The 19,086-nt window shown below is 40.0% G+C and overlaps 1 protein-coding gene across 1 annotated transcript in view; it reads left to right on the top strand.

Annotated features, from left to right (window-relative positions):
* Positions 1–1,692: 1,692 nt before the first annotated feature.
* The window catches only part of gucy2ca (guanylate cyclase 2Ca), a 34,432-nt gene continuing 17,038 nt past the window's right edge, over positions 1,693–19,086 (top strand). The window contains exons 1-11 of the mRNA XM_082140671.1: positions 1,693–2,455; positions 3,915–4,027; positions 4,211–4,278; positions 4,666–4,884; positions 4,978–5,096; positions 8,356–8,455; positions 8,531–8,645; positions 13,304–13,445; positions 13,557–13,639; positions 17,315–17,426; positions 17,496–17,577. Coding sequence (XP_081996797.1) covers positions 2,260–2,455; positions 3,915–4,027; positions 4,211–4,278; positions 4,666–4,884; positions 4,978–5,096; positions 8,356–8,455; positions 8,531–8,645; positions 13,304–13,445; positions 13,557–13,639; positions 17,315–17,426; positions 17,496–17,577 — 1,349 coding nt within the window. The 5' untranslated portion in view covers positions 1,693–2,259. The remainder of the gene's footprint in view (positions 2,456–3,914; positions 4,028–4,210; positions 4,279–4,665; positions 4,885–4,977; positions 5,097–8,355; positions 8,456–8,530; positions 8,646–13,303; positions 13,446–13,556; positions 13,640–17,314; positions 17,427–17,495; positions 17,578–19,086) is intronic.

The raw sequence follows: 19,086 nt of genomic DNA, 5'->3' as shown, positions 1-19,086 counted from the left end.
CCTGTAATTGTGTAGTTAAATTTAACAGCTGACAGATATTCAACATAATTCATTTGTCAGACAATCTAACAGAAGGATGGACAAAACCACTGAAATATCAACTAATTTGATAACTCAGAGTTCTTGTCATATTTTATTTCCATTTTCTAAACTATATAAACTGTGATAATGTGAGAAATGTTGAAGGTGTCTGAATACGTTTTGGTTTGACTGTACATGACAAGCAGCTCCTATGAACAATCCTTCCCTGTGCGTGAACATCAATCTGTTCCTGGAGCTGAATTAGTGGAAATGACTAACTCGACTAAACCTCCTCATGCTGACTGGAAATATCAGCTGTGAACACCGTTAGACAAACACAGAAGAGGAAGAGAAGTTAAACAGGAACTCAGATCTGAAACACTGCCAGCTTACTTCTGTATATCAGACTAGACATCTTTATTACTGTGTGAATTGCAAGCCGTTTTAACATTTAATCCTTAAAACCTACTAGTATCTATTTTCACGCTACTAGTGCTTATTTTTTAGGTACTAGTACCTTTTTAAAGATACTAGTACTTATTCATTAGATACTAGTTCTTATTTATTAGATACTAGTATTTATTCCAATAGTGAGTGAGTGACTATTTAATTTTTTACTATTTAATTAACTTTGACTATTTAATTAACTTGTTAAGAAAAAATAGAACAAGTGCTTCTTTTTTAGTTACTAGTAAAATTTAAGATCAAAAATCATATGCTGAAATTAGGCACCATCCTGTTCAGGTCGGACTCTTCGGCCAAATAACATCAAAATAATGCAAAAATAAAAACTAAAGTTGTTTAGAATGCTTTATTTGATATGAATGAATGATTTAGTGAGTTTTACTCCAATGCTTACCTGAATAAATTCAATCTGGTGAGACTGAACAAAGATAATGGTCCATCTTCTGATTGGTTCGTTTGCTGTGTAATAAATATTAGACATAATGCAAAAGTCACTTATTTGATATAAAGTTAGCAAATGTATATTGAATGCTACCTAGCCTGCACAGCACAAGTGGCTCAAGAGCACTTATCACTTCTTTTTTTTTTGTTTTTGTAATCAGTCATCAAGTTTGAAGCAGTTTAGCGGTAATTCTTCCGTTAGGGGAACTTTTGTTTTGAATGGAAAATGATAAAATTTAACAATCTAACTTGAAAATAATCATTAGGTTCCTAAATAATTGGCATTAGAATCACACACAGCGTCATAAATCCACCATCATAAGATCTTTATTCCACTCGGTTTACAGATGAAAGACAGTTTGCAACATATTCTATTGTCATGATTTCAGTGAGTAAAAGTGTCTCTAATTGAAGAATCATTAGAGGTTCTCCAAGTCTTTAGGAAAACTAAATCTTGACTTAAAACTAAAACTTAACTTGATCTGGGATCCGTTTTCTCATGTACATCACACCCAGATCTCCCATCCGTCTGTAAATTCTGAAAAGAGATTTTTTATGAGCAGATTTACAGGCCGTAATCTGTCAGCGTTTACAACACACAATCTATATCTGCCACACATTTGGTTTCATGCTTTACAGCCCCGAAGGACCTTTGGCCCCTCCAAGGTCCTCCAGAACAGTTACGAACCGCACAGACCTTCCAGCACATTCTGTGAGCTGCAGAAATAGCTCTATATACACTATATAGTATATATATACTCTAAAAAATGCTGGGTGGTTTAACCCAAATTTGGGTCAAATATGGGCAAACCCAACTGTTGGGTTAAAAATGGAATGAAAAAAAGTAACCAAAACGCCTGGGTTTGTCCAAATTTGGGTTAGAACAACCCTGCATATTTGAGAGTGCAGAAACCACTTGTCGGCTGTTTGAAATCAGGAGGGTTGAGGTATATATGGGATTTTTTCTGAGATGTTTGGATTGAATTCAAAGTAGGCAGCAGCTGATGGACCTTCTTGAAGTTCATTGGTCAGTAGACGTCATCTCTGATCACACATAAAGCAGAAACTAGATCGATGAAGGTTTTTCCCTCAGACCAGGTTGTTCATTAACGCGCAGAGACACACCTGAGCGCGCATTTCCTCTTTAGGTTCCTGTAAAAACACAAATGCAGAAAAGTCTCTCTGCAGTCGGTGTATAATGTCTTTTCAGAGACATCATGTGGACCATGTTGTTGATCGGACCTTTCTGATGGGATTAATCAGGAATTACGGGCTTGAGGAATGACTGCGACAGGCATCTTTTGAAGGACACTGGCACTCACTGCGGACGGGATGTTGGGTTTGTTCTGGTTCTGGTTCGGCTCTGTGCTCTGCGTCTCTGGGTTTGACGTGTTAAGCTGCAGAAACTCCTCCGTCACGTTAAACGTGGTTCTGCTGGAGGATGAAGATTCGCCCTGGAGCCTGAAGTTCGTGAAGGACGTGGTGGAAATGGCTGTCGAAGCGGAGAACAAACAAAACCAGGACGCAGGTGAGGCAGCCGTACATTCAAAGAATGTTAAGTTCTGAAAAATGACAAATAAATGACAAGTGATTAATCAAGTTATTACATTTTCCATTTGATAAAGAATAGAATAGAGGACAATGGGGTTGTTCTATAAGCAAAGACAGAGGCAATAACACATCGAACTATACTTCAGGATAGTAAGTGAAACAAGTGGTAGAAAACATAAATTGCACAAGATCATTGATATATGAGGTCTTGAAAACATCAAGTGTTTCAGTAGATCAGGTTTTGGCTCGGTTAATCTACGTTACTGGGTAAATTGAACCAATACTGGTTAAAGTAAACTGGATAAGTAGAACAAACTGAAACAATAGGCAACATAATGCATCTGCTCTGAATGATGATCTAAAACATACTTTGAAAAAAGTCTAGCATCAAAACATGGAAGTGCTTTATTTTACAGTCCTGTTCCGCATGTACTTATTATATCAATTATAATAACTGGGTAATAACTAGGTACTAACCCTAAACCCATGTAGTTACCTAATATTACCAGTAATTTCTTGGGTAAGTTCACTGTAAGTACACGTACTGTACAATAAAGTGTAACCTAAAACATTGTCTTTATTCTAAACTATAATATTTTCAAAACTTTAAATAATTTAATTGGACAATATCAGCTTTGATATGACCAATACTTCCAATTCACATTATTTTATATTTTTGTCAATATGATAACTTATATATAGGGTATATTTAGTCAAGAATAACTTGACAGCTTCTCCCAACCTACACTCTTAAAAGGTTTCAAAAGGCAATACCAAAAAAAAAAAGAACCATTTAGATTTTCCAAAATAAAAAATTTTTCTCTTAGTGAACAATCCTTTTTGGAATAGAAAAGTTCCATGGATGTTCTTAATGGAACCATCAATGCCAATAAAGAACCTTTATTTTTAAGAGTGATAATAGTTTCAAAACTTTGTAAATTGTAAATAAAAAGTAAATTGACAATATCAGCCTTGATATGACCTGCTTCCAAAACCGACCTCATAAAACTAATGCCGATGATTAAAATTGCTAATATTTGTCAATAAAATAACTTATGGGGTATATTTAGTTAAGAATAATTTGACAGCTTCTCCAAATCTACACTTTAAAAAAATAAAGGTTCCAAAAAACCAAAACCGTAACCTTTTAGTGAACAGTTCTTAAAAAGAACCAGTTTTTTCTTAGTGTAAAGAACATTTTAATAATCCTTTTGTGCAATGGAAAAGTTTCATGGATGTTCTTAATGGAACCCATCAATGCCAATAAAGAACATTTATTTTTAAGAGTGCACTAGTTGAGTGCCCAGTAAAAAAAAAAAAGTCTTTTTAAAGGCCCTGTTAAAAGACGAAAACAAACACCAGAGTCGGGTTGAGCTGATGTTGAATAAAGTTAACGACGAGTAAAGTTAACGATGGTGGTGATTTTGTTCTGGTAGGCCTGGACTTCCAGATCAAGGTTCAGTTCAGCGGATTCAACACGACACATTACCGGCGCAGGGGTTGTGGCAGCAGTACGTGTGAAGCCGTGGAGATCCTCAAATCCCTGCATGTGAGTTCTGCTTCGCTGCTGTCTGCTCGGAGGACGTTTGAAGGGCGTTCAGGGTTGTTAACCCCGTCTGTCCTCGGGCACGCTGAAACATTATGGTGGAGATTTAAACCAGTGTGGATGAAACCCTGCAGCGCTGAGTAGCGGTTAAATGTAACGCTGTTTCCCGTTTGTTTTGTCCGTTAGAACACCAGTGAACTCGGATGTGTGATGTTGGGTCCGTCTTGCACTTACGCCACTTTTCAGCTGGTTGAGTAAGTTCAACTCAAACTGGATTTATCAATGACTTATTTGTAACTGTTATCCCAGTGATTACAGTCTTGTGAAGTAGGCTAGCAGTATTTTTACTTAATATAGGCCGTCATTAAAGCACGCATTGCATTCAGCGCATGCTTTAATATCTGATGGGTTAAAAAAACAGAACATTATTACATCTGTCAGTGAAGACACTAATCATCATTATAGTTCTTGGTGTGAATGTGTCTTAACCCAAAACTACTTTAAATGTAACTTTTCTATATAGCAAATTATGTATTGAACTGTATATTAAACACTTAACAGATTGAAATCCATCAGATTTTCTGAATAAGTTTATAAGTATTAAGTCATGGCACCAAATGAATGACCCGTCTGTCTGTCAGTCAGAATGTGGGTCTGACGCTGACTATCCCCATTATCTCCGCTGGGAGTTTCGGTCTTTCCTGCGACTACAAGGAGAAACTCACCCGGCTGCTTCCTCCGGCACGCAAAATCTCTCAATTCTTTGTCCACTTCTGGGACACGTACTTCCCCAACGTGAAACCAAAGTGGAAAACAGCGTACATCTATAAAAAACCCAACAACACAGAGGAATGCTTCTGGTATGCTCAATAACACACATAAATGACGAAACACACACACACACACACACACACACACACATTGAGATGTCCGTCTGTCTGTCCGTCCGTCAGGTACATCAATGCTCTGGAGGCTGGATCCGCTTTCTTCGCCTCCAACGTATCCAGAGAAATGCTGTGGACTCCAGGGGAACTGGATGGCAAACTGAAAGCTAAAGACCGACACAGCAACAGTGAGTTAACATCACATGACCTGTCTGTCTGTCTGTCTGTCTGTCTGTCTGTCTATCACCCACTAACCCATCCATCCATCTATCCATCCATTCATCTACCCACCTATCTATCTGCTTACCCATCTATCTATTTACTAGTGTTGGGGTCCGAGTCCACCTTTGTCGAGTCCGAGTCGAAAGTCCAAAGAGGGCAGAGTCCTTAACATCCGAGTCCGAGTCGAGTCCGACCGAGTCCACAAAGATTTAAATTATTTGAAATTGACCTTTCACAAAGACCCGTCTCTCTTAGTTACTGTTGCTATGTCCGACAAGCCATTCTGCTCTCACTCCACAGTGAAAAACATATTGCGGAGCAAAGAGGACACTGACAACGCAAACAGACAAGACAGAGCAGGCTAGTTTTAGTACGAAATAAAGTCTCAGCTTTCAAATTTTGTAATTTTTATGAAATTCAAACAATAATTACTGTTTTGTGGCGGTTTAATGTGTAGGGTCTCAGTTCAAGCAGCACGTGAACTGATAATCTCTTCTAGTTATAGCACAAACTAAACATGAATGAACATCAGAACTGCAAAAAGAAATCAATACACACCATTTTTTTCAAGTTCAAGTCCACTGACTTTAATCTACTAACTGCTTTGGTTTGTTTGTCTAATAAAAATGGCAGATATTTGCATTATGATTGGTCAGATCGCCTGTCAATCAAATTCCGGTGAAAGGTCTCAACACTGAGCTCTTAAATTAATATTTGAACCCTTACAAAATGATTGCAATGTATAGTTGCAGCCATACGTTTACCTACTGTACATCTTTCAGAATCTGCAAGGTAATACGATGCATTTAGAGCCAGGGGTAAACTTTTGAGCAACATGATGGTGATGTTTAAATTATTCTTATTTTGTTTTGCATAATAATATCTTATTTATCCTCTGAAGGGCTAAATTAATTAATGCATTTTTTAAACAAAATTAGAACAATTTACACCAATGATCCAGTTCAAAAGTTTACACCCCCTGGCTCTTAACGGATGCTTCCTTGAGCAACACTGAATGTTTGCAGCGTTTGTAATAGTTGTGAATGAGTCCCTCAGTTGTCACCAGCGTGAAAAGATGGATCTCACAATCATAGTCACTGCTAGTAAGGAGTCAAATATGCAGAAGATGCTGGAAAAGCAAAGAATGTGCAGGAACTGGAGGATTTTTCTGAAGACCATTGGGCAAGGGACTCATGAACAACCATTACAAAAAATAAAATAAATAAGTAATACAAGTAATACAATAATCCAAGCCTGTGTAATTAGTCTTGTATTTTGTCTTGTGGACTATTACACATCTGTTATGTGAAAAAGCTTTTTCAACAGAAACAATGCTGATATGATCCTTCTTATTAAAAACGAAATAAAAATAAAAATGTTGAGATTATGCAAGGTGTATGTAAACTTATGACTAAAGTGTAAATGTAACAAAAATCATAACATTATCAGACACCAAAATGTTGCTATATGGTTATCACGTTCTCATGTTGCTGTTACTATGTAAATCATGGCAATATCATGACTCACAGGACTAAAATTTAGCGGATTCACTCCCACATTTAAATGTAGTTATCACTTCTTATAATTTACATTGTGAAAGTAACCACTGGTCCTCTAGAAGCATGAAAAACAAAACTATTATTTAGATTGTCAGTAGCGCTCCCTTTAAGCCATGACTTAGGCCTACTTACCGCGTTCTGCACTCTCACTGAAACTCTCGTCATAAACACTGAAGTTGTCCGCACTGCACAGTGAATCTCTTATTTACATCGCGTCTAGACTTTGTTGTTTATGAGGGGATTTGTGAAAGGATAAAGCTTGCGCTGATTCTGAACATTTTGAGCGAATTATCTGCATGGTGACTAAAACGCATCTGATTGGCTACTGCGTTCATGTGCTTAATATACATGTCTGTGATTGGTTACAATGCTCAACGCTGAAACAACACAAATAGTTTCGTTTCGTTTTTGAATAATATTGTGTCCTCCAGTGCCTGGACTCGACTGTCCTCTGAACATTTTCCAAGTCTAAAATGTCAGAGTCCATGTCAAGTCCGAGTACAAATTCACCCGAGTGCGTGACAAGTCCGAGTTCATTCAAAATTGGACTCGAGTTCAAGTTCGAGTACCCCAACTCCATCTACCTACCCATCTATCTGTTTACCCATCTATCTGTTCACCCATCTATCAGTTTACCCATCTATCTGTTCACATATCTGTCTACCCATCTACCCATCTATCTATTCACCCATCTATCTGTTTACCCATCTACCTACCCATCTATCTGTTCACCCATCTATCTGTTTACCCATCTATCTGTTTACCCATCTATCTGTTCACATATCTATCTGTTTACCCATCTACCTACCCATCTATCTATTCACCCATCTATCTGTTTATCCATCTACCTACCCATCTATCTATTCACCCATATCTGTTTACCCATCTACCTACCCATCTATCTGTTCACCCATCTATCTGTTTACCCATCTATCTGTTCACATATCTGTTTACCCATCTACCTACCCATCTATCTATTCACCCATCTATCTGTTTACCCATCTACCTACCCATCTATCTATTCACCCATATATCTGTTTACCCATCTACCTACCCATCTATCTGTTCACCCATCTATCTGTTTACCCATCTACCTACTCATCTATCTGTTCACCCATATATCTGTTTACCCATCTACCTACCCATCTACAGTATCTGTTCACCCATCTACCTACCCATCTATCTGTTCACCCATATATCTGTTTACCCATCTACCTACCCATCTACAGTATCTGTTCACCCATCTACCTACCCATCTATCTGTTCACCCATCTATCTGTTTACCCATCTATCTACCCATCTATCTGTTCACCCATTATATATCTGTTTACCCATCTATCTGTTTACCCATCTATCTACCCATCTATCTGTTTACCCATCTATCGGTTTACCCATCTACCTACCCATATATCTGTTCACCCATCTGTTTACCCATCTACCTACCCATCTATCTATTCACCCATCTACCTACCCATCTATCCATTCACCCATCTATCTGTTTACCCATCTCATCTACCTACCCATCTATCTGGTTACCCATCTACTCACCTATCTACTTATCCATCCATCCATCCATCAATCTATCAAAGTACATATTTATAAACATTCATTTTGTCTCTGTTGTTACAGCAGTATAAACTCTTTGCGTCCGTGTTTTGTTTTGCAGTTTTTGTCCTGTGTGGGACTCCAGACGACATTCTCCACATTAAGAACACCACCACCAAAAGTTCTCCAAATGTGGTCTTCGTCCTGATCGACCTGTACAAGTGAGTCTGTGAGTCCCATTATCCCATTTCAGATCACATGACTGTCACTCGCACTGACTGTGACGTGTCTTTCAGTGAGGGTTATCACACCAACGAGTCCAGCTTCGATCACATGAAGGACGTGCTGGTGGTCACCATGCACAGCTTCAGAAGCTACTCCAACCACACGGCCTGGAAGTCCAACGGAACGGTAGAGCAGTCTGTATTTCTCTCGTTCGTTCTCTTTCCGTCGAGGTTCATGTTAAGGCTTCAGGAAACAGAGAAAGCAAATGATTAACTGTGTGTGAAAATGACCAAATATGTAGTAAAGAACAGAACAGACTGTGTGAGAAACTGTATCCCACAATGCAACGCTAAAACCTGGCCTTCCACTTCAAGTATGATAAATTCACATGACAATAATGTAGCATATATATATATATATATATATATATATATATATTTTTTTATGTAGCATATACAGGTCCTTCTCAATAAATTAGCATATTATGATAAAGTTCATTATTTTCCATAATGTAATGATAAAAATTAAACTTTCATATATTTTAGATTCATTGCACACCAACTGAAATATTTCAGGTCTTTTATTGTTTTAATACTGATGATTTTGGCATACAGCTCATGAAAACCCAAAATTCCTGTCTCAATAAATTAGCATATCATGAAAAGGTTCTCTAAACGAGCTATTAACCTAATCATCTGAATTCACTAATTAACTCTAAACACCTGCAAAAGATTCCTGAGGCTTTTAAAAACTCCCAGCCTGGTTCATTACTCAAAACCGCAATCATGGGTAAGACTGCTGACCAGAAGGCCATCATTGACACCCTCAAGCAAGAGGGTAAGACACAGAAAGAAATTTCTGAACGAATAGGCTGTTCCCAGAGTGCTGTATCAAGGCACCTCAGTGGGAAGTCTGTGGGAAGGAAAAAGTGTGGCAAAAAACGCTGCACAACGAGAAGAGGTGACCAGACCATGAGGAAGATTGTGGAGAAGGACCGATTCCAGACCTTGGGGGACCTGCGGAAGCAGTGGACTGAGTCTGGAGTAGAAACATCCAGAGCCACCGTGCACAGGCGTGTGCAGGAAATGGGCTACAGGTGCCGCATTCCCAAGGTCAAGCCACTTTTGAACCAGAAACAGCGGCAGAAGCGCCTGACCTGGGCTACAGAGAAGCAGCACTGGACTGTTGCTCAGTGGTTGCTCAAATTTTGCATGTCATTCGGAAATCAAGGTGCCAGAGTCTGGAGGAAGACTGGGGAGAAGGAAATGCCAAAATGCCTGAAGTCCAGTGTCAAGTACCCACAGTCAGTGATGGTCTGGGGTGCCATGTCAGCTGCTGGTGTTGGTCCACTGTGTTTTATCAAGGGCAGGGTCAATGCAGCTAGCTATCAGGAGATTTTGGAGCACTCCATGCTTCCATCTGCTGAAAAGCTTTATGGAGATGAAGATTTCATTCTTCAGCATGACCTGGCACCTGCTCACAGTGCCAAAACCACTGGTAAATGGTTTACTGACCATGGTATTACTGTGCTCAATTGGCCTGCCAACTCTTCTGACCTGAACCCCATAGAGGATCTGTGGGATATTGTGAAGAGAAAGTTGAGAGACGCAAGACCCAACACTCTGGATGAGCTTAAGGCCGCTATCGAAGCATCCTGGGCCTCCATAACACCTCAGCAGTGCCACAGGCTGATTACGGCCATGCCACGCCGCATTGAAGCAGTCATTTCTGCAAAAAGGATTCCCGACCAAGTATTGAGTGCATAACTGAACATAATTATTTGAAGGTTGACTTTTTTTGTATTAAAAACACTTTTCTTTTATTGGTCGGATGAAATATGCTAATTTATTGAGACAGGAATTTTGGGTTTTCATGAGCTGTATGCCAAAATCATCAGTATTAAAACAATAAAAGACCTGAAATATTTCAGTTGGTGTGCAATGAATCTAAAATATATGAAAGTTTAATTTTTATCATTACATTAGGGAAAATAATGAACTTTATCACAATATGCTAATTTATTGAGAAGGACCTGTATATATATATTTTTTTTTTTTTATTTTTTTTTTTTTATGTAGCATTATATATATTTTTTTTTTATGTGTCATTAGTTTACTTGGTTACTTGAGTTGTTTAAATGTACTTTTTTTAAATAAAACCCCTGGAGGTTGGTGAGGGAACTATGGAAGCTTGTTTCCACCACGTAATGGTAATTACGACGTTTTATCTCACTGTTTTGACTTTTGGTTTTTTTTTAATTCAGAGAAAAAAGTCAATAAAAAAAAATGTAAACTCTGCAATATAAAAATATTTAATAAACAGCTTAAAAAGTCAGCTCAGAGTTATAAAGTCAGAAATGCGTGATACAAAGTCGCAATTATCTTTAAAACATTTATATTATATTATATTATATTATATTATATTATTATAAACAAGCTTCCATAGGGAACTAATAATAATAAGTATTAATTAATTAATTAATCAATTAATTAATCAACATTTATTAATCAAATAATTAATTGATTTTTAAATGATAAGAATGTAAATTTACAATGAATAAATATTTTGTTATATATTAAAAACAATATATACTGTATTAAAAACTACATATATTGATTGATTGATTGATTGATTGATAGCACTTTATTGTTAAGGCCCTTTCACACCGGATGCGTAACGAAAAAGCGAAACGAAAAAGCGAATAGTTCGTGTGCGAATAGTTCGCATCAAAACCATTCACATCAGCCGCGACGCGAATTTGCGACGTCTGTGACGTTCAGAGAGCTTCAACATTCTCAAACTTTCGCGCGAATCACGCCGACAGCTGAGAAAACATGGACACTTCATCATCATCATCATCCAGTCATAGTCATAGCATCCAGTGAAGACAAGCTTTTCATTTTATTTAAAAGACAGAAAAGAAGGTTTTGGGTGCACCCAATCTTACAGAACAGAGAGTCTGAAGGGGAGTATGTGCACAGTTTTTTTTTTTTTTTTTTGCTTCTTCAACTAAACACAGTGCGTTTTGTAATGTAACTACACATTACATGTAACACACGAAGTAAGTAAGTTAAAAATCATTCGACTAGAAACTGTAGATATCACACAAAGAATGTATAGTATACTAAAAGCAGCCCTAAATAGTCTCACTACATTTTGTTACGTGTTCAAAGTAAACACGGTCTCTGTCTCTATCTTTGACGATAATAGTGTTAGCTTTCTATCCCAAATGTAGTTTGGCCTGCTAGCCTACACAGCACAGGACTATATGACTAAAACTATCACACAACAAACTCACAGTCAAGATAACCGAGTTGGTTGGCAATGCTACGCCACACATTGTCTTTCAAATCGTTGTCCTTGTAGTATGTGATTGGCTGAAGCCTATTCTGTCGCCGCAAAAGTAAAAAAAAAAATCGACATCGAAGCGAATAAAATAAAAGTCGTTTTTTCGCCGCTGCGCATTCGCGTTCGGTGTGGAAGCACTCATTACACAAACAGCTGATCGAAAAATAAAACCATCGCGCGAATGATTCGTGCGTCAAAATCGCGTCCAGTGTGAAAGGGCCTTTAGCCTGGCAAGCCAGACGTACATCAAGATGTTTAGTCTGGCAACTCACCATAGACACGGTCAATCTGATGGGTGGGATAAACGGCTGTCTTTCAAATTCCCTCTGCACACAATAGGACAGCGCTTCAACCAACCAGAGCGTTTTCCCAACAGCGGAGCTAACGTTAGTTGATAGATTCAACTTTTAAATCTGGCCGACAAAACTACGAACACATCTTCCTTTTTTTAAGAATGACTTAAGTGCCGTTCTTTGTTCTTTTCTCAAAGAAAAACTTAACTCCAAGTCCTCCAGAGTTGCGGCCAAAGCCGATTCGAAAGACCGCTGTTCTCCATCCGCAGCAGCCGTCATTCTTTGTTTTCAAGTGGCGGCCAGGAACCGTCGCAACTCTGTCGTCATATGTTAAGCCCGCCCCCGCCTACTCTATACACGACGTGATTGGCCTGACCCAATTTAGGTTTTTTGCAGCAAAAAGGTCTATTGAGAGTTGCTAGACCCACCCTGGCTGCAAAATAATTTTGCTGCCGCTAGGGTGCGTCTAGATTTCTAGGCTACTTTATTGTCCGTGTACACGGAAATTTGTCTTGCAATACAAGCTCCAACAATTACAATATACATATTTATATATACATATATAACATTTCAGAAGTACAACATATATATATATATATATATATATAGGGTTTATAAGTTGATCAAGAGCTAACAATTCTGTAAAAATAAAAATAATTAAATTTTTTTTTTTAAATATAAACAATCAAAATATTAAATGTATTCTATATTGTACTGGCTTAGCTGCATGCCATTCAACCATAAACAACATGTGAATATGCAAATATGTTTTTTTTATTATTATTATTCAAACATTAACTAAAAATTTCAGAAGTAAAACAAATTTCAAGTAAATATTTTAGCTCAAATGGATTTAGATGAAAAAAAAGTTTGGGAGTCTCTGGAATATTGCATACTGTTGCACAGAACATTTTTTACTCCTTAATAGTAGTCGATATACAGCTGTATATCGACTACTATTAAGGAGTAAAAAATACACACCATCACAGGCACAAATCTGTTTACGGTTCTGAAACAAGCCAGCCGATACTGTGCAGAAAACTACTATCTGAACACAACGTTAAAAAATAGTTTGTCAAAGTTGTCAGAATGGTGACACTCTTTCTCCATGCGTGCTTTCAATGCCAATATTACCCTGAATGAATCAGTGGTTTCTTACTGGTGACGAGTCTCTCATGACGTGTCTTTCCTCCCATCCTGCAGGCACTGAACGATTATGTGGTGGGTTACCATGATGCCGTGGTTCTCTTCGGTAAAATGATGAGAGACAATCTGCTGGCGATAAAGAAACAGGGTGAGAGCAGCAGCATCATTGAACATCCCTTCAGGAACATGACATTTGATGGTAAGAGCTGAAAAAACAAAACCAAACTGGATTAGCACTCATTGTTTTGTAAGTTAATATGATTATAGATATTGATGTAATATTGATGTGTGTGTGTGTGTGTGTGTTCAGGTGTGGGTGGACACTATGAATTAGATGGCAGTGGAGACAGAGACTTCAATCTGTCTGTGGTTTACACATCCACCTCAAACAAGGTAAGTCTTCTGGAGTCATGAAGATATAATAATTTATTATAAGGCTGTTTCATTTTCCTTTCAATTCAAGGGCTCATTCACTCATACTAACACACAAAAGACACTCATTTGTGTCGCCACATTCTTGCGTAAACATGAAGAAATGGCCACTGAACGAATGTGAGCGATTCTTTTGACTCAACAGATTCAAAAGACTTGAGTCACTGAGGATGAATCAAAGCACTACCTCTTATTTTTCTTATTAGTTTTCAATGATTCACTCATAACAAACAAAAGATGCTCATTTGTGTCGCGATACACTGGCATAAATATGAAATATGAAGAAATGGTGACTGAACGGATTCAAAAGACTCGAGTCACTATGAATGAATCAATGCACTACCTATTATTATTATTATTTAGTTGGATGCACTTTCAAGTCTTTATGCACTTTTGCACTTGTTTATAGCAGCCATCCGTGACAGAACACCAAACCTAAGCAGTATTTTTTGTGGCGTTTTTCCCTCTCTTTTTTTAACTCCTCCCTGTCACCATGGACATTCCTACTGTTGGCCGGTTATGCCTGGAGCAGAGATTAGATTAGATTAGATTAGAAAATTGAACTGATTTGCCACCATTGCACATTACAAAAAACACAAATAGACAATTAAACATTAAAAACAACCACAGTCAATTCCTACAAAGAATTACACAACTTCATTAAAGCCCATTCTCACACCAGTCATTTTTTGGAGTTGGCGTGCCAAACGCACTATCCAGACAGCTCGCTTTGCGTGTTTTACATCTCAAACCTCAGCAAGCAATCAAAGGCACGCCTGTCAGGAAAGTTCCTCGTTACAACTTCGCTGAATTCGTGGAGTCAGTGCTGGTCAACAACGACTCGCCGTTCGCCATCTACCCCGCGGAGGACGACACCAGCCCCACTCCAGACAATCAGTCACAGAATTCCACCACGGACAACAAGCCAGTACATTAAGCCGAGCCGCACCCTGCCCCGGAGCATGAGCCCATGGACACCTCTGACTATTCCGCCGCTCTGAGTTAAACCTGGACTATTTTTGGGGGATTTCTCTGAGGAAATAATTGCCCTGAATCTCCCTTCCCCACTGGTTCCGCCCAGCCCTGTGTTTACTGTTTCCTAGCTGGTTCCACCCAGTCCTGTGTATACTGTTTCCTTGCTGGTTCCATCCAAACCTAAATCTCCCTTCCCCACTGGTTCCGCCCAGCCCTGTGTTTACTGTTTCTCTGCTGATTTGGCCCAGCCTTAAATCTCCGGTGTCCCCGCTGATTCTGCCCAGCCTTGAATCTCCTGTGTCCCCATTGATTCTGCCCAGCCTTGAATCTCCTGTGTCCCCATTGATTTTGCCCAGCCTTGAATCCCCTGTGTCCCCACTGATTCTGCCCAGCCTTGAATTTCCTGTGTCCCTGCTGATTTTGCCCAGCCTTGAATCTCCTGTGTTCCCACTGATTCTGCCCAGCCTTGAATCTACTGTGTCCCTGCTGATTTTGCCCAGCCTTGAATCTCCTGTTTCCCCACTGATTCTGCCCAGCCTTGAATCTCCTGTGTCCCCACTGATTCTGCCCAGCCTTGAATCTCCTGTGTCCCCACTGATTCTGCCCAGCCTTGAATCTCCTGTGTCCCCACTGATTCTGCCCAGCCTTGAATCTCCTGTGTCCCCATTGATTTTGCCCAGCCTTGAATCTCCTGTGTCCCCACTGATTTTGCCCAGCCTTGAATTTCCTGTGTCCCCATTGATTCTGCCCGGCCTTGAATCCCCTGTGTCCCCACTGATTCTGCCCAGCTTTGAATCTCCTGTGTCCCCGCTGATTTTGCCCAGCCTTGAATCTCCTGTGTCCCCACTGATTTTGCCCAGCCTTGAATCTCCTATGTCCCCACTGATTCTGCCCAGCCTTGAATCTCCTGTGTCCCCACTGATTCTGCCCAGCCTTGAATCTCCTGTGTCCAGAGTTTCCAGAGTTCCCGCCCAGCCTCCTTCTCCCTCCTCCTCTACCAAAGCCATCTTGTTCACCAGCCTTTCCTCGGCTGATCCCTGTCAGTCCCCTGCAGTACAGTGGATTTACCTTGGGTCTTCCAGTCCCAGCTCCGCCTCCAGCCACAGAGCCCCGGACTCCACCCCAGTCCTCCGACCCATTGGCTCCACTTGCCTCAATGCTCCCTCAGCTCCACCTTGGCCCATCATCTCACCAGTTCTATCAGGCTCCCCCGTCCCCTCATCTCCACCTTGGTCAGGTGCCCCCCTGGTTCCACCAGAGGCCTCCTGGCTTCTGGCTGCACCTCTGCCCTCCATCCCTGTGACTCCACTGGGCTCTGCCTTCCCTCCTGCTACGCCATTGTCCTCGGTCCTCTGGCTCCATCACGATCTTCCGGGTCCCCGCCTCTGCCTGAGTACCAAGAGCTGTCAGTTCCACCTTGGCCCCTGTAAACCTGCATTGTCACCATGCAATCTCTTGTGTCCGGGGCTCGCAAGAGATCGCATCCCTGGTCCCTCCTCCCAGGCCTCCACCATGGCTCCTACCTTCTGCAACCCCATCTTGGCTGTGGCATTGGTCCCTATATGGCTGCTACTGCTCCTGGCTCACCCCGGCTCCTCCCTCCTTCCCGCCACTCCCCCATGGACTGTTTACCTGCCCTGACTGTTTTTGTCCCTCTTCCTTGTCCTCCACCATAGCCCCCGCTCTACCTCCTCAGTTGGACCTTGTACAGCCGACCTTTACAGAGGGGGGCGCACTGTCAGGGTTCTGTTCTGTTCTATGTGTTTTGAATCTGTTTTCCCTGTGCCTGACATTTAACCCAGTTTCCCAGTGGATCTGATCAATTATTCTGTTCACCTGTTCTATTTATTATCTCATTAGTTCCCCTTATTATTTAAGCCCAGTGTTCCCTGTGTTGTCCCATTGTTCGGTGACGTCAAGGTTATGTGGTTGTATTTCCTCGTTATTCTCTTGTATTCGTTGGACTGTTGGGTTAAAGACTATTTTGTCTGAATCTTCATCTCCGTGCACTTGTTTATAGCAGCCACACGTGACACCGGCCAACGTTTAAAATTAAAAAGTTGCCAGCCACCTTCAGCATTTTTGATCCTTTTCACAAAACTTTCATGGCCCCCAAATCAACATTTTTAACAAAAAGCTGCGAAAATTTGATTTTCTACTACAAAGTTCATAAACGATAAAAGCATTGCTTATGCACGTTGTAGTTTCTTTTCGTTTTTCGTCTGTGTTTTGATCAGGAGATTCAGTACTCTGTCAGAAGATGCGTGATTGTGCCCGCTACCGTATAACAGTGAAAACACGTAAAGCCTGGAAATTCCGTTTCACATTAAATAAGTAAAACGGGTTTTGTGTTGTTCACCTCTTTCTTTCTAGCTTTGAAAAGTGTATGCTTTCTCATTTAATAAAGAAATGTAAAATTTGCAAATATATTTAAAAATATTTTATTTTATGATTTAATGATGATTGATTTAATTATATAATTTATCATAAATATTCTATATATAATTTTTCCTTATGAGTTTGAGTTGATGTAAAGTTTATTATTAATCAAATCATAAAAATGTGTAAAACTACACATTAAAAAAAATAAAAAATAAAATGCAATCATTTTTATTTTAAAAACCTCCTACTAATAAATATATATCTGGTGTTTGTCTTCAGTATAGGACGCTGTTTGTCTTCAACACATCTCTGAACGTCACGGAGTTGAATCACACGAAACCTGAACTGTACTGGGACGGATCACGGCTGCCCAGCGACAAACCCGTTCATGGTAACCGGCTCGTATAAGTTTATAAAGCGTCATGTGACAGATGACATCACGCTAGCATGTGTTTCTCAGGTATGCAGATTCAGAACATTGTCATGATCGTCCTCGGGCTCAGTGTGGTGATCGCCACGGCCATCGCTTTCATCTTGTACAGGTACAATGAGATTTTTGCCACTTTTTATCTTACAATTCTGTATAACTAGCAATTCTGATTTTTATTTTTTTTATTTTTTTTTACATAAACTTGATTTTTTCCCTCACAATTCTGTGTTTAGCCAACAGTTTTTGGTTTACAGTCATAAACATAATTTTCTAGTATATTCCATGGCGGAAACTAACTTCCATAAGAATGAGAATGTAACTAGAAAATTATTAAACAAATCATGTTCGCGGCTGTATACTGTAAGGGGGGTTACAATACCAAAGATTATTGCCTATTTATTTGAACGTGTCCCATCCAGACTTCCAGTTTAAAAAGGACATACGTCACAAAAAGAGTTACAATTGTCGCCATCTTAAAAGAAATCAAAGCCTATTTTAGGACCATTTAGACCCAGCCAGCACAGCCATGTGGGGCCCAAATGGGTTTGACCTGGGCTATCTAAGGGCGTTTTTCCACTGGGTTCGTTTGCTGCGGTCCGAACCCGAGTGCGCTCGTTCCCGGCGCCCCCCGCAGCGTTGGTCTGGTTTCACACTCAGTTAGTTGTATCGAACCCAGGTGCGTTTGCAGTGATCTTACGTCATCGCAAACGCACACGGAAAATGCATGGATAATACAACTCGACTGAGCATAGCTGTAATTTGTCTGTTTTTTTGGTGCTATTATGCACAACATAGTGAGAGACATCACCTCTTCAGTGTCCCACAACGTTCCCCTGCCACTCATGGTTGTCGTGTGTGAGGAAACAATGATATCGAATGTGATACGCATGCGCGGGATACTATACTTCCTGAACAAGCGCGCACCCGAGTCCGTGTTGCTTGCACATTAACGCGAACCGCGCCACGGTTCGGGAGCAACCGAGCTCAGACCACCTCCTCCAGGTAGTCTCGGGTTCGGTACTCTAGTGCGCACCCGGGTCCGATGACAGCGTTCACATTAGCGATTTTTCATGCGAACCGTGCCCCGGTCCGCACTAAACTGCCAGTGTGAAAGCACCCTGACTGGGGCCCAGCCAGTTTTGCACCCAGTTTCCATGTAGGCCCCACATGGGTTTGCCCAGATGAAATGAACACTGCTTAGTGTGCACACTACAGGCTGTTTAATGTAACACTTAATCAGTGTTGGAGGTAATGAGATAATTAAGTGATTGAATAAAGATTGTGCATTAATGATGAACACCTGCTGTTAACAAGCATAATCACTGAAGGAAAGAGAAACACAAGAACTACTTCCAGCCACAGCCTTGGATGAAATCAACTGAAGATAAAATACATAAAATCTCTCAAGATCTGATTAAACAACTCCACAAACAGCATTACCAGCTTCACTTATTAGTAACCAGACTGACTTTATTTCTGTCAGACGTCTTCAGAAATTCTTATTGAGAATTAACAGAGGTTAAGATGTTGATTATTTATTTGAAAGTAATAGTTTGGTTTGATGTTACCATTATGGCGATCCGTGTGTGCTTTAGTCGGGCTCTTGACTTTTTAACATTAG

This window comes from Leuciscus leuciscus (assembly GCF_965113295.1).
Source record: "Leuciscus leuciscus genome assembly, chromosome: 1".
Classification (NCBI taxonomy): domain Eukaryota; kingdom Metazoa; phylum Chordata; class Actinopteri; order Cypriniformes; family Leuciscidae; genus Leuciscus; species Leuciscus leuciscus.
Note: the sequence above shows the minus strand (reverse complement) of the source record. Positions and strands in the feature narration are given on the sequence as shown.